Consider the following 22850-nt stretch of genomic DNA (forward strand, 5'->3'; position numbering starts at 1 on the left):
GTACTCGGTGAATTCCGGTTAATTCATCACCTTTCGTATCCCAAAGGGTTGTCTGTCAATGATGGCATCCCTGATAGTTTGTGTTCGGTTCGCTACACTTCATTTGATGAAGCAGTTAGAGTAGTTAGGGGTCAGGGCCCAGGGGCCCTTTTGGCCAAATGTGATATTGAATCCGCCTTTCGCCTGCTTCCCGTTCATCCGGACGATTTTGAGTTGCTGGGCTTCACATTTGCTGGCCAGTTCTATTTTGATCGGGCCTTGCCAATGGGCTGCTCGATCTCTTGTGCTGCCTTCGAGGCTTTCAGCTCTTTTTTGGAATGGGCGGTCAGGCGTAGGGTGGGCCTTCTATCTACGGCTCATTCTTTAGACGATTTTCTTTTTGTCGGTAGAGGCAATTCTGGGGAATGCCACCACTTGCTGCACTCCTTTATGGGGCTGGCTGAAGAGCTTGGGGTGCCGTTGGCTAAGGATAAAACTGAAGGGCCGGTTACGCAGCTTTCCTTCTTGGGCATTGAGATTGATACGCTCGCGGGTTGTTCTAGACTCCCGCAGGCTAAACTGCTGGTGCTGATGGGGCTGGTTAGGGACTTGGGGCGGGCCCGTAAAGCCTCCCTTAGGGAGCTTCAGGTGGTAGCGGGGCATCTTAACTTTGCTTGCAGGGTTGTTGCCCCTGGTCGGGCCTTTCTACGTAGGCTCTGTGACTTGATAATGGGTCTTCGCGCTCCCCATCACAGGGTTAGGATTACAGAGGGTGTTAGGGCCGATTTGTCACTCTGGGAGTCTTTTCTGGCTGGTTATAATGGGGTTACTTTTTGGAGACAGGAGCAGCTTTTAGAGGCTGATCTGCAGGTCCATTTGAACGCTGCTGGGGGTGCAGGGTTTGGGCTTTACTTTAGGGGCCGCTGGTGTGCTGCCCCCCCAGGGGTAACGCGGATTTGACCTTTTTGGAACTGTTCCTGATTGTGGTGGCAGTTCACATCTGGGCTGAGGAGTTTGCTGACTCCTCAGTTCGTTTCTGGTGTGACAACCAGGCGGTGGTGCAGGTTGTCAACTCTCAGTCTTCGCGCTCCCCGAGGGTTCGGGTTCTGGTCAGAGCTTTGGTTTTGCAGTGCTTGCGGGCCAACATTTTGTTCCGCTCCCGCCATGTGCCGGGGATTCGGAACGACATCGCTGACGCTCTGTCTCGTTTCCAGGTGGACAGATTCAGAGCATTAGCTCCCGAGGCTTCTCTGCACCTGGATCCCATGCCGGCCTTTCTTTGGCAGCTTGGCAGGTGGAGGCGCAGCAGACGATAGCGGCGTCTCTGGCGCCTGGCACCAGAGTTAGCTACGCAGCCAAGCTTGAGGCTTTTGCCCTTTTTCAGAGGGCTGAAGGTTTGCCTGAGGTTTCGCCGGTCCCGGTGGGTCAGCTGCAACAGTTTCTAGTCATGTTACGCAGAGCAGGACGGGCCATGTCTACCCTGGGTGGTTATTTAGCTGCCCCTAACTTTGAGGCACAGATTAGAGGGGTGGGCGATTTTTCCTCCGACCCTTGCGTGCGGCGCATGCTGGAGGGCTGGGCTAGGGCTGACCCTGGCCCTGGAAACTCCAGGCGGCCCTTTAATCTGGATATGGTGACCGCTACACTCAGTCAGTTAGCCGGGTGCTGTGCAGATTCTTGGGAGGTGTCTTTGTTCCAGGCTGCGGTTTTGGTGGCTTTTTTCAGAGCCTTTTGCCCCGGGGAGCTGCTCCCGTGCAGCAGAGTTTCCCCTCGTGACCGTTGTCTTCAGTTCTCCAACCTGTCATTGTCAGGAGAAGAGTTGCGGCTTTTTCTTCGCCGCTCTAAGACGGATCAGCGGGGAAGGGGCCAGACGGTTCACTTGGCGGCCACTGGGGATAGGCAAATTTGCCCGGTGTCGGCCCTCAGAGCCTACGTGGCTCTGGGACTCCACTCTGGGGGGTGTTTGTTCGTGCATTTGGATCGGACTCCTCTTACCCAGTATCAGTTCCTTTCAGTGATTAAGAAGGCTCTTAGCACGGCTCGGATTCCCCTCGAGGGAGTCATGCTGCACTCTTTCCGCATTGGGGCAGCTACCACTGCCATGAGGTTGGGCCTCCAGGAAGCGGAGGTTCGGAGGATTGGGAGGTGGAAGTCCGTGGCGGTCAGACGCTATGTGTGCTGACAGCGTCATCGGCCGCTACTGGTTGTGTTTTTTCCCTTGGCAGGTGTTGGGGGATCGGTGGCTCCAGTACGGATCCTGTTGTGAGGCCACTCGTTGGTCTTTTGGGCCTTCAAGCGGGCTAGCACGTCTCGTTGGGGATCCCAGCTTGGGTTTGGAAGACAGGCTTCTGTATCCTGGATGGGCATGCAAGGGATGCTCTGGAACCAGCTGCTGCCCGCGCTTAGGGAGCATTTAGGTAGTTTCCCCCCTCCCGACATCTTGGTTTTGCATTTAGGGGAGAACGACTTAGGCCGGCGGACTGGCCTGTCTATTGTTCATTAGGCCTCCTCTGATATGTCCTTATTGCAAGAATGGATGCCCAGGGTGCTTATTCTCGGGGTTAATTGGCTGCAGCATAGGGTGTGGCGGAATGCCCGTTCGGGGCTTTGTCTAGAAAAGGCCAGGCGCAAGGCTTCGGCCGCAATTGGGAAACTTGTGATAGCTGCCGGTGGGGCTGTAATACACCACCCTAATGTGGTGACTCGCCTTCCCGAGTTATATCGTGCTGATGGGGTTCACCTTTCGGAGCTTGGTTGTGATCTATATTTTGGTAATATACAGAGGAGGCTTGCTGAATTTTTAGGCAGTGGTGGGGCAGGGAGGTCAAGCATGGGCTAACCTCCCTGGGTTGCGGGAACAGTGCGGGCTGAGGGGTAAGCAAGGTATAGTATCGGTGAGCACCCTTGGATATTTAAAGGTGGATTGGTTCATCGCTCCTTTGTTGCCTGTGTGGCGCAGGGAGTAATTGATGGCCATGAAACCTGCTCCAGGTCTTCACCATCCTTTGGGCTGCGCAGTCCGGGGGGTGAATACCTGTAGCTGTCCAGGTCCCCTCTTCTAAGGGGGTGGTTGGCTTTGATGGAATAGGGCAGGGTGTGCCTGCCCCTTTCCAGAGCCAGGGTGTGTCGCCCAAGGTGGCAATGGGTAGGATGATGGTAATCCTAGCCCATGCCTAGGGGCCCGCACTGTTTCGTGGGGGTGATTCATCACCAACCGTTCAGTTCGCCTTTGCCGGTTGTTAATTAATCAATAAAACGTGGCCCTTTACCCATAAAGAATGTCTACGTGTCTTCTTGGGCTGGGGTCTGGGAAAAGATTTCTGTCCCTCAATTGGCTCCCCCCCCCAAGGTTTCCCTCCCCCCAATTGGCTTGTTCCCAAAAAAGATTTCTATCCCTCAATTGGCTTCCCCCTCCATAAAGGTTTCCCTCCCCCTAATTGGCTTTCCCCCCCCCAAAGCGGTTTCCCTCCCCTCAATTGGCTGGTTTTTTCCTTTAAAAAAATTATTGTCCCTTTTTTGTCCTTTAATTCTCCCACCTTTTTTTTTTTTACAACTTTTTAAACAAGAAGACAGAAGGAACAGCTTGGGTGGGACACTGACTGACTGTGCTGTCTTTGTCTCTGCCCCACCTTCCTTAGGTGTGTAACATCTCCTTGGGCTGTTGCTGGGGCTTTTTTCTGCAGCTATATAGGGCAGGCTGGCCCAAGGGCGCGAGCCTCTTGGCGCGAGCTGAAGGGCGCAAGCCAAAGGGCGAGAGCACAAGGGCTCTCGTCCTTGTGGCTCTCTGCCATGGGGCAAGCTGCCTGGGGCCCAGAAGATCTCTTTCCTTCTGCCCCGAAGATCCGTCTTCCCGCAATTAAGAAGCCAGCAGAAGATTACGCAAGTCTGGTTTTGGTTTTTATTAAGCCAAGAAGCCGTGGTGGGTTAGTCTGGGGAGATGTGTCTGGGAGAGCGAAAAATTGGGTATGGAGTGGGGGCAGCAATATCACGGGTAGCGGGCAGAGGGAGGTATGGCGGTGGGAGTTGGGCAGGCCGTTACAGGGGAAATCGGTCCAGGCAATTGAGGCCTGTTCCTTTTTCCGGCCCTTCTCCCAACCCTCTGACCCCAGGGAGCTCTGAGAACACTCCCTCGAGGATTAGGGTGCTGCTGCTGAATGCCAGGTCAGTTAATGCAAAAACCTCTCTCATCCATGATTTGATTGTGGATGAGTGTGCTGACCTGGTATGTGTGACGGAGACCTGGTTGGATGCGCTGGGCGGGGTTGGTCTCTCTCAGCTCTGCCCTCCAGGTTTCCAGATCGTGCAACAGCCCCGCCTCGAGGGTTGGGGAGGAGGCGTTGCAGTCATCTTTCGAGAGACTCTCCCCGTTTCCAGGTGCCCGGTCAGGCAATCTCAGAATTTTGAGTTCTTGTCCTTGAGGGTGGGCCTCCGAGATAGGCTGGGGATTCTGCTGGTGTACCGACCACCCCGCTGCACTTCAGTCTCCCTACCTGAGCTGGTGGGGGTGGTCTCGGAGGTGGCTTTGGGTTCCCCCAGGCTTATTGTTTTGGGGGATTTCAATGTCCACGCTGAGGCCCCCCTAGTGGGTGCGGCTCAGGATTTCATGGCCTCCATGGCAACCATGGGCCTGTCTCAGTTGGTATCGGGCCCTACCCATGTGGCGGGACACACTGGATCTGGTTTTTGCAGACCGGGAAATAAATGATCTGAAGGTGGGGGAATTTAAGACCACTCCTTTGTCATGGACAGATCATCATCTGGTGGGGTTTAGTTTGACTGCTCCGTCTGCCCTCTGCAGGGGTGGTGGGCTGATTAGGATGATCCGCCCCCGGAGGCTTATGGATCCGCTTGGATTTCAGATGGCCTTCGGGGAGTTTCCAGTGTCCAGAGCTGGTGACCCTGTCGAGGCCCTGGTTGATCTCTGGAATGGAGAGATGGCCCGGGCTGTTGACACGGTTGCTCCTAAACACCCTCTCCGGCTTGGTGGAGCCCAATCTGCTCCTTGGTTTTCCTCGGAGCTTAGGGTGATGAAGCAACTTGGGCGACAGCTGGAATGACGCTGGAGGAAGAGTCGTCACGAATCTGATCGAACACGGCCTAGAGCCCATTTTAGGGACTACTCCGTGGCGGTGGGGGCGGCAAAGAAATGTTATTTCTCCGTCTCCATTGCGTCTGCTCAGTGCAGACAAACAGAGCTGTTTCGTCTGGTAAAAACCTTGCTCCACACGTCCCCCCAGACAATGGGGGAGGAGTCATCTACAGCTCTTTGTGATCAGTTTGCCTGTCACTTTGCAGATAAAGTCGCTCACATCCGTGCTGACCTGGACTCCAGAGTTTTGGCAGTTCCGGCAGACGTGCCTTTGGTACCATCTGGTCCCGTTGTGTTGGATTCTTTTCGGTTGGTGCGGCCTGAGGATGTGGACAAGATCCTTGGCAGTGTGCGGGCGACTTCATGCGCTCTTGACCTTTGCCCTTCATGGCTAATAAAAGATGCCAGGGAGGGGACAGGCAGATGGCTGGAGGTGATCATTAAGGCTTCATTAAGGGAGGGCAGGATGCCATCGTCCCTCAAGGAGGCGGTGGTAAGACCGCTATTTAAAAAGCCCTCCCTTGATCCCTCCAGCCTGGATAACTATAGACCTGTGTCTAACCTTCCCTTTTGGGACAAGCTGATGGAGCGTGTGGTGGCGTCCCAGCTGCAGAGGGTCTTGGATGATACGGATTATCTGGACCCTTTTCAATCTGGCTTCCGCCCCGGGTATGGGACTGAGACTGCCTTGGTCGCTCTAGTGGATGACCTACGCCGGGAACTAGACAGGGGGAGTGCATCCCTGTTGGTTCCGCTGGACCTCTCGGCGGCGTTCGATACCATCGGCCATGGTATCCTTCTGGGCCGCCTCTCAAGTGTGGGAATCGGAGGCACTGCGTTGCAGTGGTTCCAGTCCTTTCTTGGGGGGAGGGTCCAGAAGGTGGTGCTGGGGGACTACTGCTCGGCCCCGTGGCCGTTGGCCTGCGGGGTCCCGGAGGGATTGGTCTTGTCCCCCATGCTGTTTAACTTCTACATGAAGCCGCTGGGAGAGGTCATCCGGGGACTTGGACTGAGTTGTCAGCAATATGCGGATGACACTCAGCTCTATGTCTCCTTGTCATCTGATCCTAGGGAGGCGGTGGATGTCCTGAATCGGGGGCTGGAGGCCATGATGGGTTGGATGTGGGCTAACAAACTGAACTTGAATCCAGATAAGACGGAGGTACTGTTGGTCAGTAGGAGAGCCAATCGGGTTGAGGAAATTTTACCGGTTCTGGATGGGGTTGCACTCCCCTTGAAGGAGCAAGTATGCAGCTTGGGGGTACTACTGGACCCAGCTCTGCTTTTGGAAGCTCAGGTGGAGGTGGTGGCCAGGGGTGCCTTTGCATGGCTTCGGCTAGTGCGCCAGCTGCGTCCCTTTCTCGAGAAGGCAGATCTGGCCACAGCTACCCATGCCTTAGTCACGTCGCGGCTGGATTACTGTAATGCGCTCTACGTGGGGCTGCCCTTGAAGAATATCCGGAAACAGCAGCTAGTGCAAAACGCGGCAGCGAGGGTTTTATCCGGAGCTGCCCGTTGGGAACATATCACCCCCATTTTGAAAGAGCTGCACTGGCTGCCGGTTCATTTCCGGGTCCAATTCAAGGTGCTGGTTTTGACCTTTAAAGCCCTAAATGGTTTGGGCCGGGGGTATTTGAGGGACCACCTGCTCCCAAGGGTTGCTGCCCACTTGACGAGGACATCTGAGGGGGCCCTGCTCCGGGTGCCGACAATGAGGGAGGCCCGGCTGTCGTGCACTTGGGACAGGGCCTTCTCTGTTGCTACTCCTAGACTCTGGAATTCTCTCCCAGTGGCCATTCGTTCCTCGGACTCCATCACGGTTTTTAGAAAGCTTGTAAAGACTTGGCTTTTTACCCAGGCTTTTACATAATCGTTTTTACTGCTGCTTCGGTGTGTTTTTATCTGTTGTATTGTTTTTATGCCTGTTTTTATATGTTTTTAGCTTGATGTTTTTATTGCTTTTTTATTGTATGTTTTAATTTTTGTAAACCGCCTTGGTGTTGTTTTTTAACGAAAGGCGGTATAGAACTGTAAAAATAAATAAATAAATAAATAAATAAATAAACTTTGCACAATGTCTGAGCGCCATGTTTTGAGCAGGGCTCGCAGCAGGTTGCCAGGCAGAGCTGGGAGAGGCCGGGACCAGGCTGGGTGTAGAGAAGACACCAAGAGGAACCGGAGACCCCAGTCCTCACCATCAGTAAATTCTTTGCCCCAAGTGAGGCATTTGCACAGCCTAACTACCCACAGCCTGCTGCCAGTGCCGAACCAGTCCCTAGACCTGTGGCAGGTCCAATGCCAGGTGGTGCACCACAAGTGGTGCTGGAGGCTGGTGGTGCTGGGTTTTTTCCTGCCACAGCGCCTTCTGTGGAAGAAAGGCACGTGGAGGGGTGGAGGAGGCAGAGAGCAGAGAGGATATGATGGTGAGCATTACGGCCAAATATTCCTCCCTCTTGTGGCCCCTCCCAAACTTATTTCACCGCTCAGTGGGGGCCCCTGTGAGGAAGCCCAGGTAGTCATGTTGGAGTCCAGTGCAGGGTCCTCCTCCTACTCTGGCTCTGAGGGGGAAGGGTCTGCTGTGTCTGAGGTCATGGAGAGGCCTTCCCCTCCTCTGCCAGTGAAGCCGGGCCCTTCTTCTTCCACACAGGGCAGAAGGGGAGTGGGTGACAGAGGTGGGCAAGCTGCAGTGGCCACCCCCCATAGGACTTCAGTCACCCAAGAGGCCAAAGAGGGCGTCCAGGGCACCGGAGGCCTCCTGGAGCAGCAATGTCTCAGAGCATTTTGAGGTCCCTCAAGATGCCCCAACTACTGCTTGCTGTGTCAACTGCAGGGCACAAGTGAGTTGGGGCCAGGATTCCAAGTGCCTGATGACAACGCCAATGACATGCGGTGTCATCACCCAGGTCTACTTGGTCCCACTGGCAGTGCTCGTGCACCAGGTGTGCCTGCATCTAGTGCAGACAAGGGTGGTGTGCCAGGTCCAAAAAAGCAGGGCACACTGCCAGTCCAGCAGTGCTCACAGGTGTCGGACAGCAAGCGCCCTGGTCAGATGGACCCACATCGCCTCACCCACCTCATAGGGGAGATGAAGGACACAGACGGCCAACCTTTCCATGTGGTCGTGAACTCCGGCTTCCGCCAGATTCTCCAGTACCTTATGCCCGAGTTCATGATCCTCTCAAGGACCATGTTCAGCTGGAACATGGTCCCCTCCCTGTACCAATGGTGCAGAGAGCTTGTGTCAGCCAGGCTGCAGGCAGCACTGGCTGGCAACAGTGTGCATTTCATGACTGACCTCTGGACCAGTGTCAGAGGAATGCATGCTGCTTACCTGGCCCTCACTGCTCATCGGTAGGGCCCAGAGAGAGAGGGAACCTTGGGTGCTGCCTCTGGCTCCCGTGTGTCTCCCACTGTATTGCGGCACAGGTGGGCCATCTTGCATGTGGAGACCATGGATATCAGGCACACCAAGGAGGAGGTGGAGGCCGTACTCGGCCACAAGATAGAGGAGTGGATTGGTGGGTGTCCACACCTCTCCTGGGGTTTCATTGTCATGGACAATGGCTCCAATGTGACCACCGCCGTTGAGTCAGTGATGGGCTGTGTGAACATACAGTGTATGGTGCACATGCTCCACCTTGCTGTCAAGGATGTCCTCGGCCTTACAGAGCTGAAAGTGTCCAGGGAACAGGATGGCCGCCTCCCTAGTGCTGTTGCTGCCATGGCCATGCTTGTCAAGAAGTCTTGCAAGATGGCAGCCCACTTCCACCATAGTGAGAAATCCAGGCACCTTCTTCGCAAGAGGCAGCATGATCTCAGGCTTACATGCCATCTCATCCCAATGGAAGTAGAGATGTGGTGGAACTCGACCTTCCTCCTGTTTCAGCACCTTCTGGAGCAGGAGAGAGTGTTGGCTACTTGGCGTGGAAAGAGTCCTTGGGCATGTGCAACCTCTCTAATGATGAGTGGAAGCTCAGATCTGAGATCGTGTCGACACTTGAGGCCTTCTTGTTTGCCATGAAGAGCTTGTGTGCTGACACCTCTCCTCTGAGCCAGGCCCTGCCCACAGCTCTCTGCCTAGAGAAGCTGTTGGGTGAACTCCAGAGTTCACTGACCTTGCCAGAGGGGCGTGCTCTGGCTGCAAGGCTGAGGACTGGGGTTGTCGACCAGCTGGTTGGTGCATTGGGTGACAAAGAGGAGTATGTCCTTGCTTGTCTCTGTGACCCGACCATCAAGGGCAATGTCGTGCATGCTGATGACTTGCCCAGGTGGAGGGATCTCCTGGTCCAGAGAGTTAGGGAGGAGGAGGTCACTAGGACTGAGAGAGACAAGGAGTGTGGTGTGAGTGTGTCTCCCCCCGAGCGACCCACACCCAGCAGCAGCGGCAGTGCCGGCAGCCCAGCGGCATCAGCTACCCCTTCCTCTTCCTCTTGCCAGTCCAGTGGTGTGGAATCCTAGGCAGTGGCGCCAACGTGGCAGGCACTTCCTCCCACCAAATCAGCCCAGTGGTTTCAGCCGGTGTGCCTTGGCGCCTTGCCCGATGTGCGGGAGGCTCGACCTACCAGGCCCACCAGGGCTGAGCAATGCATTGCCCAGTACTTGGATGCGCCTGTGGAGGAAGACCCAGAGATGTACCGCACACAGTTCTGGGTAAGCCGCCACCAAGTCTGGCCGGACCTGGCCATGGTTACTGTGCGCCTCCTCTCCTGCCTGCCAAACAGTGTCCTGAGCGAATGGGTGTCTTCACATGCTGGTGATGCGTTAACACCCACTCAGACCCAGTTGGACCCTGGTGTGGTCAAGCAGTTGGTTTTCCTCAAGGTAAACCTCCCCCTGCTGGGCTACCCTGAGTTGGAGGCTGAGCTGGGTGAGTGATTGGTCCATGGTTGAGCCATGATGTTGGTCACATTCCTGGCAGCAGCTTCTGCTCATTCCTACCCTCCCCCTTCTACCTTCTGCTGATGTGACAGCTGTGCCAACCAAGTCACACTGTGCCCACTACTAGTGCTGTGACTTGGCAACTGATACACCCCGCCCACTGGCGTAACCCAATGCTGAACACAAGCCTCTGGTTCCACCTGACCACAGCATTGGGGGGGGGGCCATTGGCACACACACAAATTCTATTACTAGGCACCGGCAGCAGTCTACATGTGTTATAAATATGTAAATTCCAAAAAATCCTTGATTTTTAAAAATATAATTTTAAAAGGCTTGATTTATAACAACAAGCTCTATCCCCAAAATCTTGATTTTTAGAACGATAAACTCAAAGCAGCTTGATTGGTCAAAACACACATTTTAAAGAAGCTTGAGTTTTACAAATACGATTTATAAAAGCTTGGTTTTCAAAATGATGAATTCCAAAGAAGCTTGCTTGGTTTTTAAAAAATATAATATCATTCTCAAAACAGAATAGAACAATATCAGACCTCTGAAAAGCATACAGTGTATTGTGCTTGATTGGCCAGCAAATTCGCCTGACCTGACCCCATAGAGAATCTATGGGGCATTGCCAAGAGAAGGATGAGAGACATGAGGCCAAACAATGCAGAATTGCTGAAGGCCGCTAATGAAGCATCCTGGTCTTCCATAATACCTCATCAGTGCCACAGGCTGATAGCATCCATGCCATGCCGCATTGAGGCAGTAATTGCTGCAAAAGGGGCCCAAACCAAGTACTGAATACATATGCATGCTTATACTTTTCAGAGGTCCGATATTGTTCTATTCTACAATCCTTGTCTTCTTGGTTCCATGTAATATTCTAATTTTCTGAGATTGTGGATTTGGGGTTTTCATGAGCTGTACGCCATGATCATCACAATTATAACAAATTAAGGCTTGACTTATCTTGCTTTGCATGTAATGCGTCTGTCTCATATATCAGTTTCACCTTTTAATTTGCATTACTGAAATTAATGGACTTTTGCATGATATTCTAATTTTCCGAGTTTCACCTGTAAATAGCAGCACAAACACAAACACACACACACACCAAATGCAAAGATGCATGCATGCTTCTGGTGCTGCTACTGCCACCACCACGTGTGGGGCCCTGTGGGCTCCAGCAAAGATGTGGTGGACCAGACACAGTCTGAGGCATTTCTTTCCCTACAGGCAAAAGGCATGCATTGTAGGGGGGGGGGGTGTTTTGGAATTTTCTTGTTTCGATTTGTATCCAAATCAAAACATCCCCGTTTTGTTTTTTACCCAAATTTTCTGAATCCGAATCAGCCCTGTTTTGTTTTGTAGCCAAATTTTCTGAATCCAAATCTGAATTGATTTGGATTTTTAAAAAGGGTCCCAGGGTAAAAAGAGTGGGTGGTGGTGGTAGTGTCCAATGGGTGGAAGCTACCACCCAAATTTCAAAGGAATTAGGCAAAGGGCTGATTTTTTTTGGTGAATTTATTTTTAAGTTTACACATCTTTAAGAATTTTTCTATAGGGAATAATGGGGATTCCAGCAAATGTATCACTTCAAATCAAGCGGAAAGGGATGACCCAGAGCAGAGTGTGGTGGGTGGTAGTGCCCAATGGGGGCAAGGAAACTTCCAGAATTATTTCAAAGGAATTGGGCAAAGGGCTGATCTTTTGTGATTTGTTGAAGTTTACGTGTCTTTAAGATTTCTCCCATGGGGAACAATGGAGGTTTCAGCAGCTTCATAATTCCACTTGGGGGGCACTGGGGTTGCCCAGAGTGAGGGGTTGTGTAGTGCACATAGGGTGCCAACCACCCCCACACCCACAAGCCTGTGGGTTACTGGGTTTTGTTGTTTCTGAGGTGTTCATTGTAGATTCTCTGGTAGCATATGAGATTTTCAGTGAAAAACAAGAATCTACTCTCATATGCTACCAGAGAATCTACACTCAGAACACCACAGAAACAGCAGAACCCAGCACCCCATGGGTTAGCAACCCTTCCCCTGGCCAATGTGGGGTCAGTAAAGAGTGGGAAGAAGCAAAAGAGCCAGTGGGGAACAAGGAGGGAATTGTCAGCAGGTCAGCCCATGATTTAGGTCACTGATCAGAAGGCTGGAAGGGTGGGAAATTCAAAAAGATGTCAAACACAAAATGGAGAGTGACTCAAAGATCACCACAAAATGGAGGTCCGAAACAACAAAACGTTTTGTAGCCGAAACAGGGATGTTTTGTTTTGTATACAAAACTTTTGGATCTGGAGAATGGGTGTTTTGTTTTGTCTACAAAACACCCGAAACAGGCTGTTTTGGGTACAAAACATTTTGTATCCGAAACGTTTCGCACATCCCTAATGCATTGTGCACACGAAGAGAAGAGCTGCTGAAGAACCAGATGCGTGTTACTTACTTTAAGTTCTCTCCTTCAGCAGCAGTGTGTTGGTGTGTTGTTTTTGCCTTGCCCCTAAATTCTCTCCATTTTGTTTGCTGAGTTGGTTTTACTTCCTTCCGCCATCTCTAGTTAGGTCTTATTTGTTTGTGGCTGTTGTTGTATAGCTAATCTGTGCTGCTGTTTGGTTTGGTCCCCTTGGCCTTGTAATTGTGGTTTTTGGGTTCCCAGTTGGTTGTCTTCTTAGTTGTCTCACTGTGTGTGTGGGTAGGGGTACTGCTAGGCATGCTAGGGGTACAGAAGTGGGGTGGGTGGTAGGCACCCATGGGTGCCTAACACCCACCAAACCCCAAGACAATCAGACACTTCTCTGATGGTTGGTGATTTTTTGAAGTATTTTTTAAATTTCCCATAGGGAATAATGGGGATTTGAGATATTCCCACCCCAACCCTTGGGGGTGCCAGGGTACCCCAAAGTGGGTCTTGGTGCACAGCAGGGCCAGCCTCAACTCCCCCAAGCTACCCCCAACTTGATAGGATTTATTGTTGATTAATCAGGAATTTTTAAAGAATTATTTTCTGCCTGCTTTGGAAAGTATTGAGGGACCTTTCACCTACTGACCTAGTTGTTGTATTACTGTGAGTCCACAGTAATTAAAGTCATAGTACAGACTGTTCTTATGAATGAAAAGGCTTACCAATGCAGGCAAAAAAATAATCTTTAAAAATTCCTGATTAATCAACAATAAATCCTTTCAAGATGGGGGTGGTTTTGCGAGTTGAGACCAGCCCTGCTGTGCCCCCAGAACCAATTTGGGGTGCCCTGGCACTCCCCAAAAGGGTGGGATGGGGCTGCCCATTATTTCCCATTATTCCCTATGGGAAAAAATACCTTCAAAAAATCACCAATAATCAAAGAAGTGTCTGATTGCCTTGAGGTTAGTTGGATGGTAGGCATTTTGTGCCACTAGATGATCTATATAGGCTATAATGGGCTAGTTTGAATCCCCATTATAGCCTATGGTGCATCTTCCAAACCGGTTCAAACTTGGTTTAAATTTGAACTGAACCGAAGGGGGGTTAGAGCAAAACCAAACCAAACACCCCCATGCCAGTTCGAAGCTGGTTTGAATTTGAACCAAACAGGCCAAGCCAGTTTTGTGCACATTCCTACTGGATAACTGAGAAAGCCAAAGAATACCAGAAAGAAGACAATATGTGCTTTATTGACTACAGAAAAGCCTTCAATTGCATCGACCATGTCAAGTTTTGGAATATCCAAATGGGCATCCCAGAGCATCTCATAGTTCTCATGAGAAAATTATACACAGGGCAGGAAGCCACAGTCCAGGCACAACATGGTGAAACATACTGGTTCCAGATTGGCAAAGGAGTAAGACAAGGCTGTATATTTTCTTTTTCTTTATTCAATTTATATGCTGCATATACACTGAGAGAAGCTGGATTGGAAGAAGATGAGCGTGGTTTTAAAGTTGGAGGAAGAAACATCTATAACCTGCACTACACTGATGACATGACTTTGATAGCGGAGAATGCGGATAATCGGCCAGCTCTAATAATGACAGTCAAGGAGCACAGTGAAAAAATGGGACTACAATTAAATGTAAAGAAGACTAAACTAATGACAAAGGGTACAGCAACCAGCCTCAGAATTGACAATGAAGACACAGAAGTGGATAGCTTCTGCTTTTTAGGATCAACCATCAACAGTCAAAGATCCAGCAGTCAAGAAATATGCCACAGACTAGCACTTGGTAGGGTTGCAATGAAGGCCTTTGAAAGGATATTTAGATGCTGTGATGTGTCTACACCTACAAAATTATTATTGTTCAGACAATGGTTTTCCCCATGACACTCTATGGATGCGAAAGCTGGACTTTGAAGAAGCAAGATAGAAAAGGCATTGATGCTTTTGAACTTTAGTGTTTGAGAAGACTTTTGAGGATACCATGGACAGCCAAAAAAACAAACAAATGGATCATAGAACAAATCAATCCAGAATTTTCACTCGAGGCACAAATGACCAAGTTCAAACTATCATACTTCGGACACAATATGCAAACACCCAGCTCCTTTGAGAAGTCTATAATGCTGGGGAAAGTTGAAGGAAAGAGAAGAAGAGGACAACCAGCAGCAAGGTGGATGGACTCAATTAGGACAGCAATGAATGCACCACTTCGAGACCTTAAAGGCCAAGTTGAAGACAGATCACCCTGGAGAGAATCTATATGTGGTCACTAGGAGGGAACACTGACTTGATGGCACTTAATCAATTAATCAATCAATCAAATTGTCTCAAGCATGGTATTTGCCGTTTTCAAAAGTACTGCATGCTGAGTTGACACTTTTGTCCATCACAATCCCAAGATCCTGCCTGGTTTCAGTGCGGCGGGGAGGGGCTTATATTGAACTGCATTTGCCATTTTGTCACCCACTCACCCAGTTGTAAAGATCCTTTTGTAGCTCCTCACTATCCATTTTAGATTTAGATTTAACTATTCTGAATATTTTAGGATCTTCTCCAAATTTGTCCACCTTGCTGCTTACCCCAATTTCTAGATCATTCTGTTGGGCTTTGCATAGAGTACTGTAAGTCAAATCCAAAAGGAAAACTGATCCCAACACTGATTCCATTACCATGGAAAGCTAATTGCTTTAGCATGTATTTTGAAGAGAAATTAAAACATTTAATGACTGCAAGTATTCTTGCAAATCAGGTGCATAAAAACAAGTTTGGAACAGTTACATTTGTCAGTTGAGAGTGACTGAATTGGCAAGAAAATTAGTTCAGTTGAATTATGGAAAAATTTAAAGAAACCACTGAGTACTTCTGATTATGTATATAGTTTATAATAGGGGTAGACACCTTGACTCTCAGCTGTTGTTGAACTACAACTCCCATCATCCTCAGCCACAATATATTGTGAGCCAAAGTTGCCTAACCCTGGTTTATGATATATGCAGTGGGGGATAGCACAGAACTTAAAAGGATGGGGCTGTAACGTGAGCCCTGGTACAATCTCTTCACTGAGTCTTTCCACTCCTTCTGGCAGTTGAAAGGTGAATGCCCTCAGCAACTTTGTATAGAAGATGAATATCTGAATGTGCGCCAGTTGCTCTCCGATACATACACGAGCCCCTGAAGAGAAAACAAGGCAACACATAAGTAATAAGCTATTCCACCAATACTCTAGAGGACCCATATCTCAGTTGGCAACAAGATTCGACTGTGGCCATATTCACACATAATATGAAATCGAGGTTTGGAGGTTTCCGAACCTGCGGTTGATTTTTATAACTGTGAATTACATTGCAGATGTTTGTCCAACCGCAGCCCGGCAACTTCCATTTTCAGAGCAGGGGAGCCATTCCCTCTTCCTGGTCCCAGAGTCCACATCCCAGCAAGCTCTGTAATGCTCCCATCACCAGATGGTTGGCAAGGCATCAGAACATCTGCAGGATGACAACCATTTGCCATGATCTTCAAGGTGACATTCCGAACACACTTGTGCATATTTGGAATGGTCCACCCATCCTAAGCAGGGAAAGGCATTCAAATTGCTCTAAATGCCATGCAAGCCCTTCCTCTGATAGCTATTGCACCGCCGCCTTCATAATGGGGACAGCCTACTGGGGAGGACCAGGGGCGTAACAATAGGGGGGGCAGGGGGGGCACGTGCCCCAGGCGCCACCTTGTTTGGTCACGTGGGGGGCGCCAAAAAGTGCCCCGCCAATCCCCTGCCTTTGCAGAAATTTTTATTTTATTTTATTTCATTGTGATGTTTGTGTGTGTGTGTGCAGCAGTCTGCAAGGAGCAGTCCCCCTCCCCCGGTCCCAGCACGCCCCCCCCCCATTGCTTATCTCAATTCTCCGCTGGCACTGGGCAGTGCAGGGCGTCGGCGTGCACCCTGCATGCCAGCCAGCGAGCGGGGCTTGCTCCGCCTCCGCTGCTGCCCACGCCGCTGCTATTTTGCAATGCAATGCAATGCAAAGCCAGGGAAGGGCAAGGGCTGCATGCAAACTCCCGGCGCCGCGTGCTGCCTTTGCCTTTAGAACTCTGCCGCCCCTGTTGCAGACAGCTCACACGGCTTGAGTGAGCACGGAGGCCTTCCTGCTCCGGAAGAGAAGAGAGAGAGGAAGGAACAGGCTTGCAACTGCAGCAAAGCCTGATTAAAACAGTTTTTTTTCCCCAAACCTGCTTTCCCGCCGTGAACTACAACTCCCAGGAGCCCTGGGAGTCCGGTGGTGCGGGCCAGGCTGGGGGTGGGGCTGGGCTGGGCGAGGCTCCTGCATTCCTCTGCCAGAGAGTGCTGCTGTTGCCTCAGAGTTTGGGTAAGTTGTGCTGTTTGGCTAAGGAACAGGGAGCCCAGTGCTGCATACAGTATTGTGAAATTTAATGCAGATCTGGGGAGGGAGAGGATTGGGTGTAAATGCATCCATACATCTTGCCTGAAATGCATTTCTCTCTTCCTTTTTTTTGGGGGGGGGGGTTAATTAAGGGGGTGTTTTTCAAAGGTGGGATTGAGTCTTTTCTTCCTCTCTCTTTCCAAGAGGAGTGGGAATCTGCTAAGGCAAGCACATATGACCAAATTAGCCCTCCCTCCATTTCTCCATATAAGCACTGCACTCATAAGGATAGCAGTAGATTTCCTTATGGTTACAAACAGGTATTTCATGGGTGAAACTTTGGTTGTCACCAACTGAATGTTTGTGCCTTTCCAGCAGTGCTCCTGTAGTTTACAAAATCACAATTTGGATTCAGACCTTGGGTTGGTGAGGCAAGCTGCATTGTCATTAAAGAACAGGTTCTTTTGCTATCTTGATTGAGGTTTCTCTGTGTGTGCTTTTCCTTTGTCTTAGTGGTTTAATTGGTTGCAGCACCTACTGTCCTTTGCAGCTCCTGCACGGTGTGTGCATATAAATCTAAAGAGATGATTGCAAGGGAGTGATTGTGAGTGAACCAGCTATTTATCCCTATAGGGGGCAATGAAGGCAAAGAGCTTTCCTGCTTGCCTCCAGGGCCTCCCCAATGGCACCTTAAGCCTTGCCTCAATGATAGTGTGAGGGTGATATGGCTTAATCCAACCCAGGTTGTTCTGGTTCCCTGTAGCAAAGGGGGCTAGAGTATGAGATTTAAAGAGTTGAAGGAGTGGGAGAAACGGAACCCTTTCCTCTCCCATACTTCCCCCACTCCCAACTTCTCTCCAGTAGTTTTTCTCTTGGAAGGGATAACCTCATGGACTCCCAGTGGGAGAAAAGTAGCTGGAGAGAAACACTTTAGGTGAGAATACGGGTTGGGAAAGTGTTCATTTGCCTGCCTATGCTGTACTCTAAAATCTCTCCCCTGCCCCAAGCAGTGCACTGCTTTGCACCCCAGCTGTGCGAGACACAGGTTTGCCATCGTTGTATCTAGTGTGGCCCTCTGAAACAGATGAGCTGGGAAATTAATTCAAGCTGTGTTCAAACGAGAGCTTTCCAGAGTACAGAATGTGCACTGTCCTGCTGTCATTGCCATAGGTCCATTTTTTCTGTCTCGTGACTATGATGGTCTCTGCTCAAAATGGGTTCCACATAGTATGAAGTGTTGCCTTTCAGCAGCTTCATATATCACTGCTGCCCAATATAGGTGTTTCCGTTCGAACCCGGAACCTTTTGCTCCCTAGGCAAGTTACTTCCCTGCTGTGCCATTAGGTGTGGCTTGTATTCCTTGTAAATCTAGGAGTAGGCAGTTGTGGTCTGTGTGTTTGTGTGTGTGTGTGTGTAGGATCTTGATTATGGAAGTTGGCTGAGTGTCAGGATGGGACAGGTGTCTTGTGTGTGTGCTGCAGTAGTATTTAGGAACATAGGAAGCTGCCATATACTGAGTCAGACCATTGGTCTATCTAGCTTAGTATTGTCTACCCAGTCTGGCAGCGGCTTCTCCAAGGTTGCAGGCAGGAGTTTCTTGCAGCCCTATCTTGGAGATGCTGCCATGGAGGGAACTTGGGACCTAGATGCTCTTCCCAGAGTGGCTCCATCTCCTGAGGGGAATATCTTCCAGTGCTCACACTTCTAGTCTCCCATTCAAATGCAAACCAGGGTGGACCCTGCTTAGCTAAGGGGTGGCGGGGGGGGGGGGGGCGCAATTTCAGTGCTTGCCCCGGGCGCCGTTTTCCCTAGTTACGCCTCTGGGGAGGACCTTGGGCTTGACAACTTTTGGTGTTCCGTCAGACTGTGTACTCATGAATTGAGCCATCAGAAAGGAGGGGCACTTGTGTGGGGCCTCCACTCTCTCTGGTTAATGATATAACTTTTGCACAGTGAACCCCTCCTCTCCAAGGAAACTTTTGATGCACCCAAAGGATAATTTGATGCTCCATGTGTCCAGGCACAGACAGGTGGGTGGATTGGGGAAACACTGTGACTGGAGACAGATTGAAATTTCATTCAAATTGGGCTGGCATTGCGGTGTAAGCAGATCTGTCACCATGGGTAATTGTGCAGTTGCCCTGTTTATGTTTTTATCCTGACTTCATGTGCTCGTGACTGCATGTGTTCATGAACATCTCTCTATATAATTCTCTAAGGCATGCCTGTGGCTCATCCCATGCGTGGCAGCTCTTACGAGAGTTCGCAAGCAGAAGCACCTGATTGGAGAGAGGGGATTCCATATGCAGATAAGGAGGAGGAGCCTGTGAGAGCAGAAACACTATGGTGATTGGGCAGTGGGAATTCCATATGCATACAGGTAGGAGGAGCCTGTTGCACCGTGTTGATTGGGCACTGAGGACTCCATATGCAGATAGAAGAAGGAGCCTCTGATGGTTAACGTCAGTTGGAATGCTGACTAGTCAGAAGATATTCTTGATTGTAGAGGAGAGGAATCTATATATATAAAAGGATAGGGGTCAGGGGTCTGCGAAGAGAGGGGTCATGAGGGACGAAAGAGCCCCTTCAGGAGAAGGAAGCTGCCGTTGTGTGAATTAGATGAGGAAACAAGATCCGTTAACTCGGGGGGGGGGGAGAGAGAGAGAGAGAGAGAGAGAGAGAAAGAAAGAAAGAAAGAAAGAAAGAAAGAAAGAAAGAAAGAAAGAAGAGAGGGGAAGAAAGATAGAGGGGAAGAGTGAGTGGAGGAGAGAGTAAGAGAGAAAAAGAAGGGAGGGGAAGAGAGAAAGAAAGAAGGGTGAGGGACAGGCCTGAGCCTGTCAGTGGCCTGAGGGGAATGAGTGGCCATGGCAGCACCTATTGGTAGCAAGGAAGGGCCCAGGCAACCACTGCTGCTTCTTGGGGCTACCAACGCCATTGGCGGAGGGAGGCAGGCATGCAAGGGATGGGCCTGGGCCTGGGCCTGTCAGCGGCCTGAGGGAACGAGTGGCCATGGCGGTGGCTGCAGTGACAAATGGCCCAGTCAACTGCCGCTGCTCCTGTGGGGAGGAGCAGGAGTGGGGCTGGGGTGAGGAGATCTCTGAGGATAGGGGGCTGCAGCTTGGCCAATAGGCACCAGCAATGCTGTAGCCACAACCAAGACGGGTGAGGAGAATGGAAGCAGTGGGATGGATGTGGCAGGGGGTGAGGGGAGCAATCAGGTACTAGCGTGCAGCTGCTCTGCATGGGTTAAGCTTGTACATATTTATTGCTTCTTTTAAAGAACAATAAACATAGTCCCCATCTTGCCATCCCATCCCCTTTCTCTCCTGATTGGCAGGAGGTGGGGACAAGGTGGGAACAAGCGGGAAGGGGGCATGTGACTTTCCCATTTGACAGGTTTACAAGCTTGGGATGGGATGTGGTGGCATCCCTATTAACAGGCAACTGATTTATTAGACAGTGGGTGAGACAAGTTCTCAGAGAAGTGGCCAATGAGTAGCGCCGAAGGCATGGAGTGGGCTTGATCCCGGATGGGTTTGTGATGGCCTCTGTATGATTACGGTTCCAGAAACAGCATCATTCACATTCAGATGTAACGCTGCTGCTGCAAAAACTCAGGTTAGATCAATGAAACTCACTACAAACCAAAGGTTCAAATATGGGTTTCAAGAGGGAAACTGTAGGTTGCTTTTGTAAAATTTCTCTCTCTCCACTTTCTCCACACCATGCATGATTTTATAGACCTCTATCATGTCTCCCCACAGTCATCTTTTTTTCTAATCGATATAGCCCCAGGTGTTGTAACCTTGCTTCATAAAAAAGGTGCTCTAAGCCCCTGATCATCTTGGTTGCCCTCTTCTGTACCTTTTCCAGTTCTACAATCCCCTTTTTAAGGTGTGGTGACCAGAATTGTACGCAGTACTCCAGGTGTGGCTGCACCATAGTTTTGTATAAGGGCATTATAATATTAACAATTTTATTTTCAACCCCCTTCTTAATGATCCCTAGCATGGAATTGGCCTTTTTCACAGCTGCCGCACATGGAGTCGACACTTTCAATGAGCTGTCCACCATGACCCCGAGATCCCTCTCCTTGTCAGTCACCGACAGCTCAGATCCCATCAGTGTATACTTGGTTGGGTTTTTTTGTCCCAATGTTCATCACTTTACATTTGCCGACTTTGAACCACATTTGCCATTTTGTCACCCATTCACCAAGTTTGGAGAGATCCTTTTGGAGTCCCTCACAATGCGTTTTAGTGTTTTGTATCATCTGCAAATCTGGCCAACTCGCTGCTTACCCCTAAATTAAACAGCACCGGTCCCAGTACAGATCCCTGGGGGACCCCACTTCTTACTTCCCTCCATTGTGAAAACTCTCCATTTATCCCTAACCTGTTTCCTGTCCTTCAAGCAGTTAGCAATCCATACATGTACTTGTCCCCTTATCCCATGACTGCTATGTTTCCTCAGGATTCATTGATGAGGAAATTTGTCGAAAGCTTTTTGGAAGTCCATGTATACTATGTCAACTGGATCACCTTCATCCACACATTTGTTGACACTCTCAAAGAACTTCACATCTTTGCCACATCTTTGCTCCTGGACTGACACATGCACCTGGTGAAGAATCCAGCATGCATTTTGCCTCTCATCCTCATGCCTCCAACTGATTGGGTTTTTGAAAAACTGTTGTTTTATGTACATATTTATCTATTAAAATTATTTAATCCAGTAACTGTGCTTTTTGAAAATATGCAAGATTTCTCTGGGTGTGCAGAAGTGGTTTTGTGATAGCCAAAAGGGTGAGTCAGTTTTCTCTCTGCACAGCCAGTATGCATCCTTAGTAAAAACACATCCGTAGGTCTGGTCTGGGTTAAGCTTTAAACATCACAGCTTGAACATATATGTGGAGAAGGAATCAGTTCACTCTTTTTCTCCTCCCGAAACAGACACATGTTACAGAATATAGCGGAATAATGCTTGGGAAGGGATCATTAGGAATGGAAATGTCAAAGGTTGGACTTCAGCCACCTGCAGTTAAGAGGATCCTAAATAACTCGGCTGGAAAAGGTGTCTGCTGAGTGCTGGGACCTTGCAGCATTGCATGGCAGTCATGGGATTATGCAAGGTGAGCAGTTTGACTCAGAAGACTTACCCCCAAAGGTCTTACAGCTTTGTAGGCTATATGGCCTTTGGGGTGTGTGTGTTTTGTTTCTTATTATTACCCATTAATCCTTCAGTGATTTAATAGCTAAAATAACAAGATATTTCATGTTTTATACTAGTCAAGTAATTTTGTGACTCCACCCATTGTTCTTTGAAAACTAAAATCTACCACAAACCTCCACCTTATTGGAAATTTCTAATAAACATACATTACTTCTGCATTTACCTGCACCAAATGGCAGAAATGCTTCTCTGGTCACAAACTGTCCATCCATGTCCAAAAAATGATTTGGGTTGAATTTTTCAGGTGTCTCCCATTGCTCAGGATCAGTAAGAACAGAGATCAGTTCTGGAAGAATAAAGGTCCCCTGAAAGGAAGAAACTCAGGTGGGAACAGGGCAGTCTAACAACAGCAGCAGCAACAATGGTAGCGGCAACAGCAGTGGCAGTGGCAGCAGCAACAGCAATGACAACGGCAACTACACACACAGGCCAAAACAAAAGCTAGGCCAGATATCAAGAGTCAGGCAGCACATCATGCCAGGAAGCAAGAACTTGTGGCTGGATAAGTCTCTCTAGGACAGTTGTTGAACCAGCAAAAGCCAGGCCTGGTGTGAGAGCATTCGTAGCCTGAAGAAGCCACACCCCTACCTGTCCTGTCCAAAATGCCTTGCTCTAGAGGAGACCTTGGTTCAGGCTTCTGAGAAGAGCCATCTATGGGCAAGCCCCAAGAAGGTAGCCGTGCACTTCTCCTCTGTTGCTGTATCTCTGCATGGGCAAATCGCTGTCTCCTGCATGGGCAAGTCATTGTCTTGGGGATGAGGCAGGCGGTTCAAAGGCAGTAGCTGGCTGGGCCCTGGGGCCTGCTGGATCCAGTGTCTCCTCAGAGGTTTCTACAGGGGCACCCGTTTCTGGGGGAGGCAGAACCTCTGCAGGA

The 22850-nt window shown here is 49.9% G+C and overlaps 1 protein-coding gene across 1 annotated transcript in view; it reads right to left on the reverse strand.

Annotated features, from left to right (window-relative positions):
* Positions 1–7343: 7343 nt before the first annotated feature.
* Positions 7344–22850, reverse strand: part of LOC128350629 (cytochrome P450 2J5-like) — an 87901-nt gene continuing 72394 nt past the window's right edge. The window contains exons 8-11 of the mRNA XM_053309019.1: positions 22140–22281; positions 15341–15536; positions 8138–8282; positions 7344–7433 (exon numbers count right to left, since the gene is read on the reverse strand). Coding sequence (XP_053164994.1) covers positions 7344–7433; positions 8138–8282; positions 15341–15536; positions 22140–22281 — 573 coding nt within the window. The remainder of the gene's footprint in view (positions 7434–8137; positions 8283–15340; positions 15537–22139; positions 22282–22850) is intronic.

This window comes from Hemicordylus capensis, chromosome 3 (genome assembly GCF_027244095.1).
Source record: "Hemicordylus capensis ecotype Gifberg chromosome 3, rHemCap1.1.pri, whole genome shotgun sequence".
NCBI lineage: Eukaryota > Metazoa > Chordata > Lepidosauria > Squamata > Cordylidae > Hemicordylus > Hemicordylus capensis.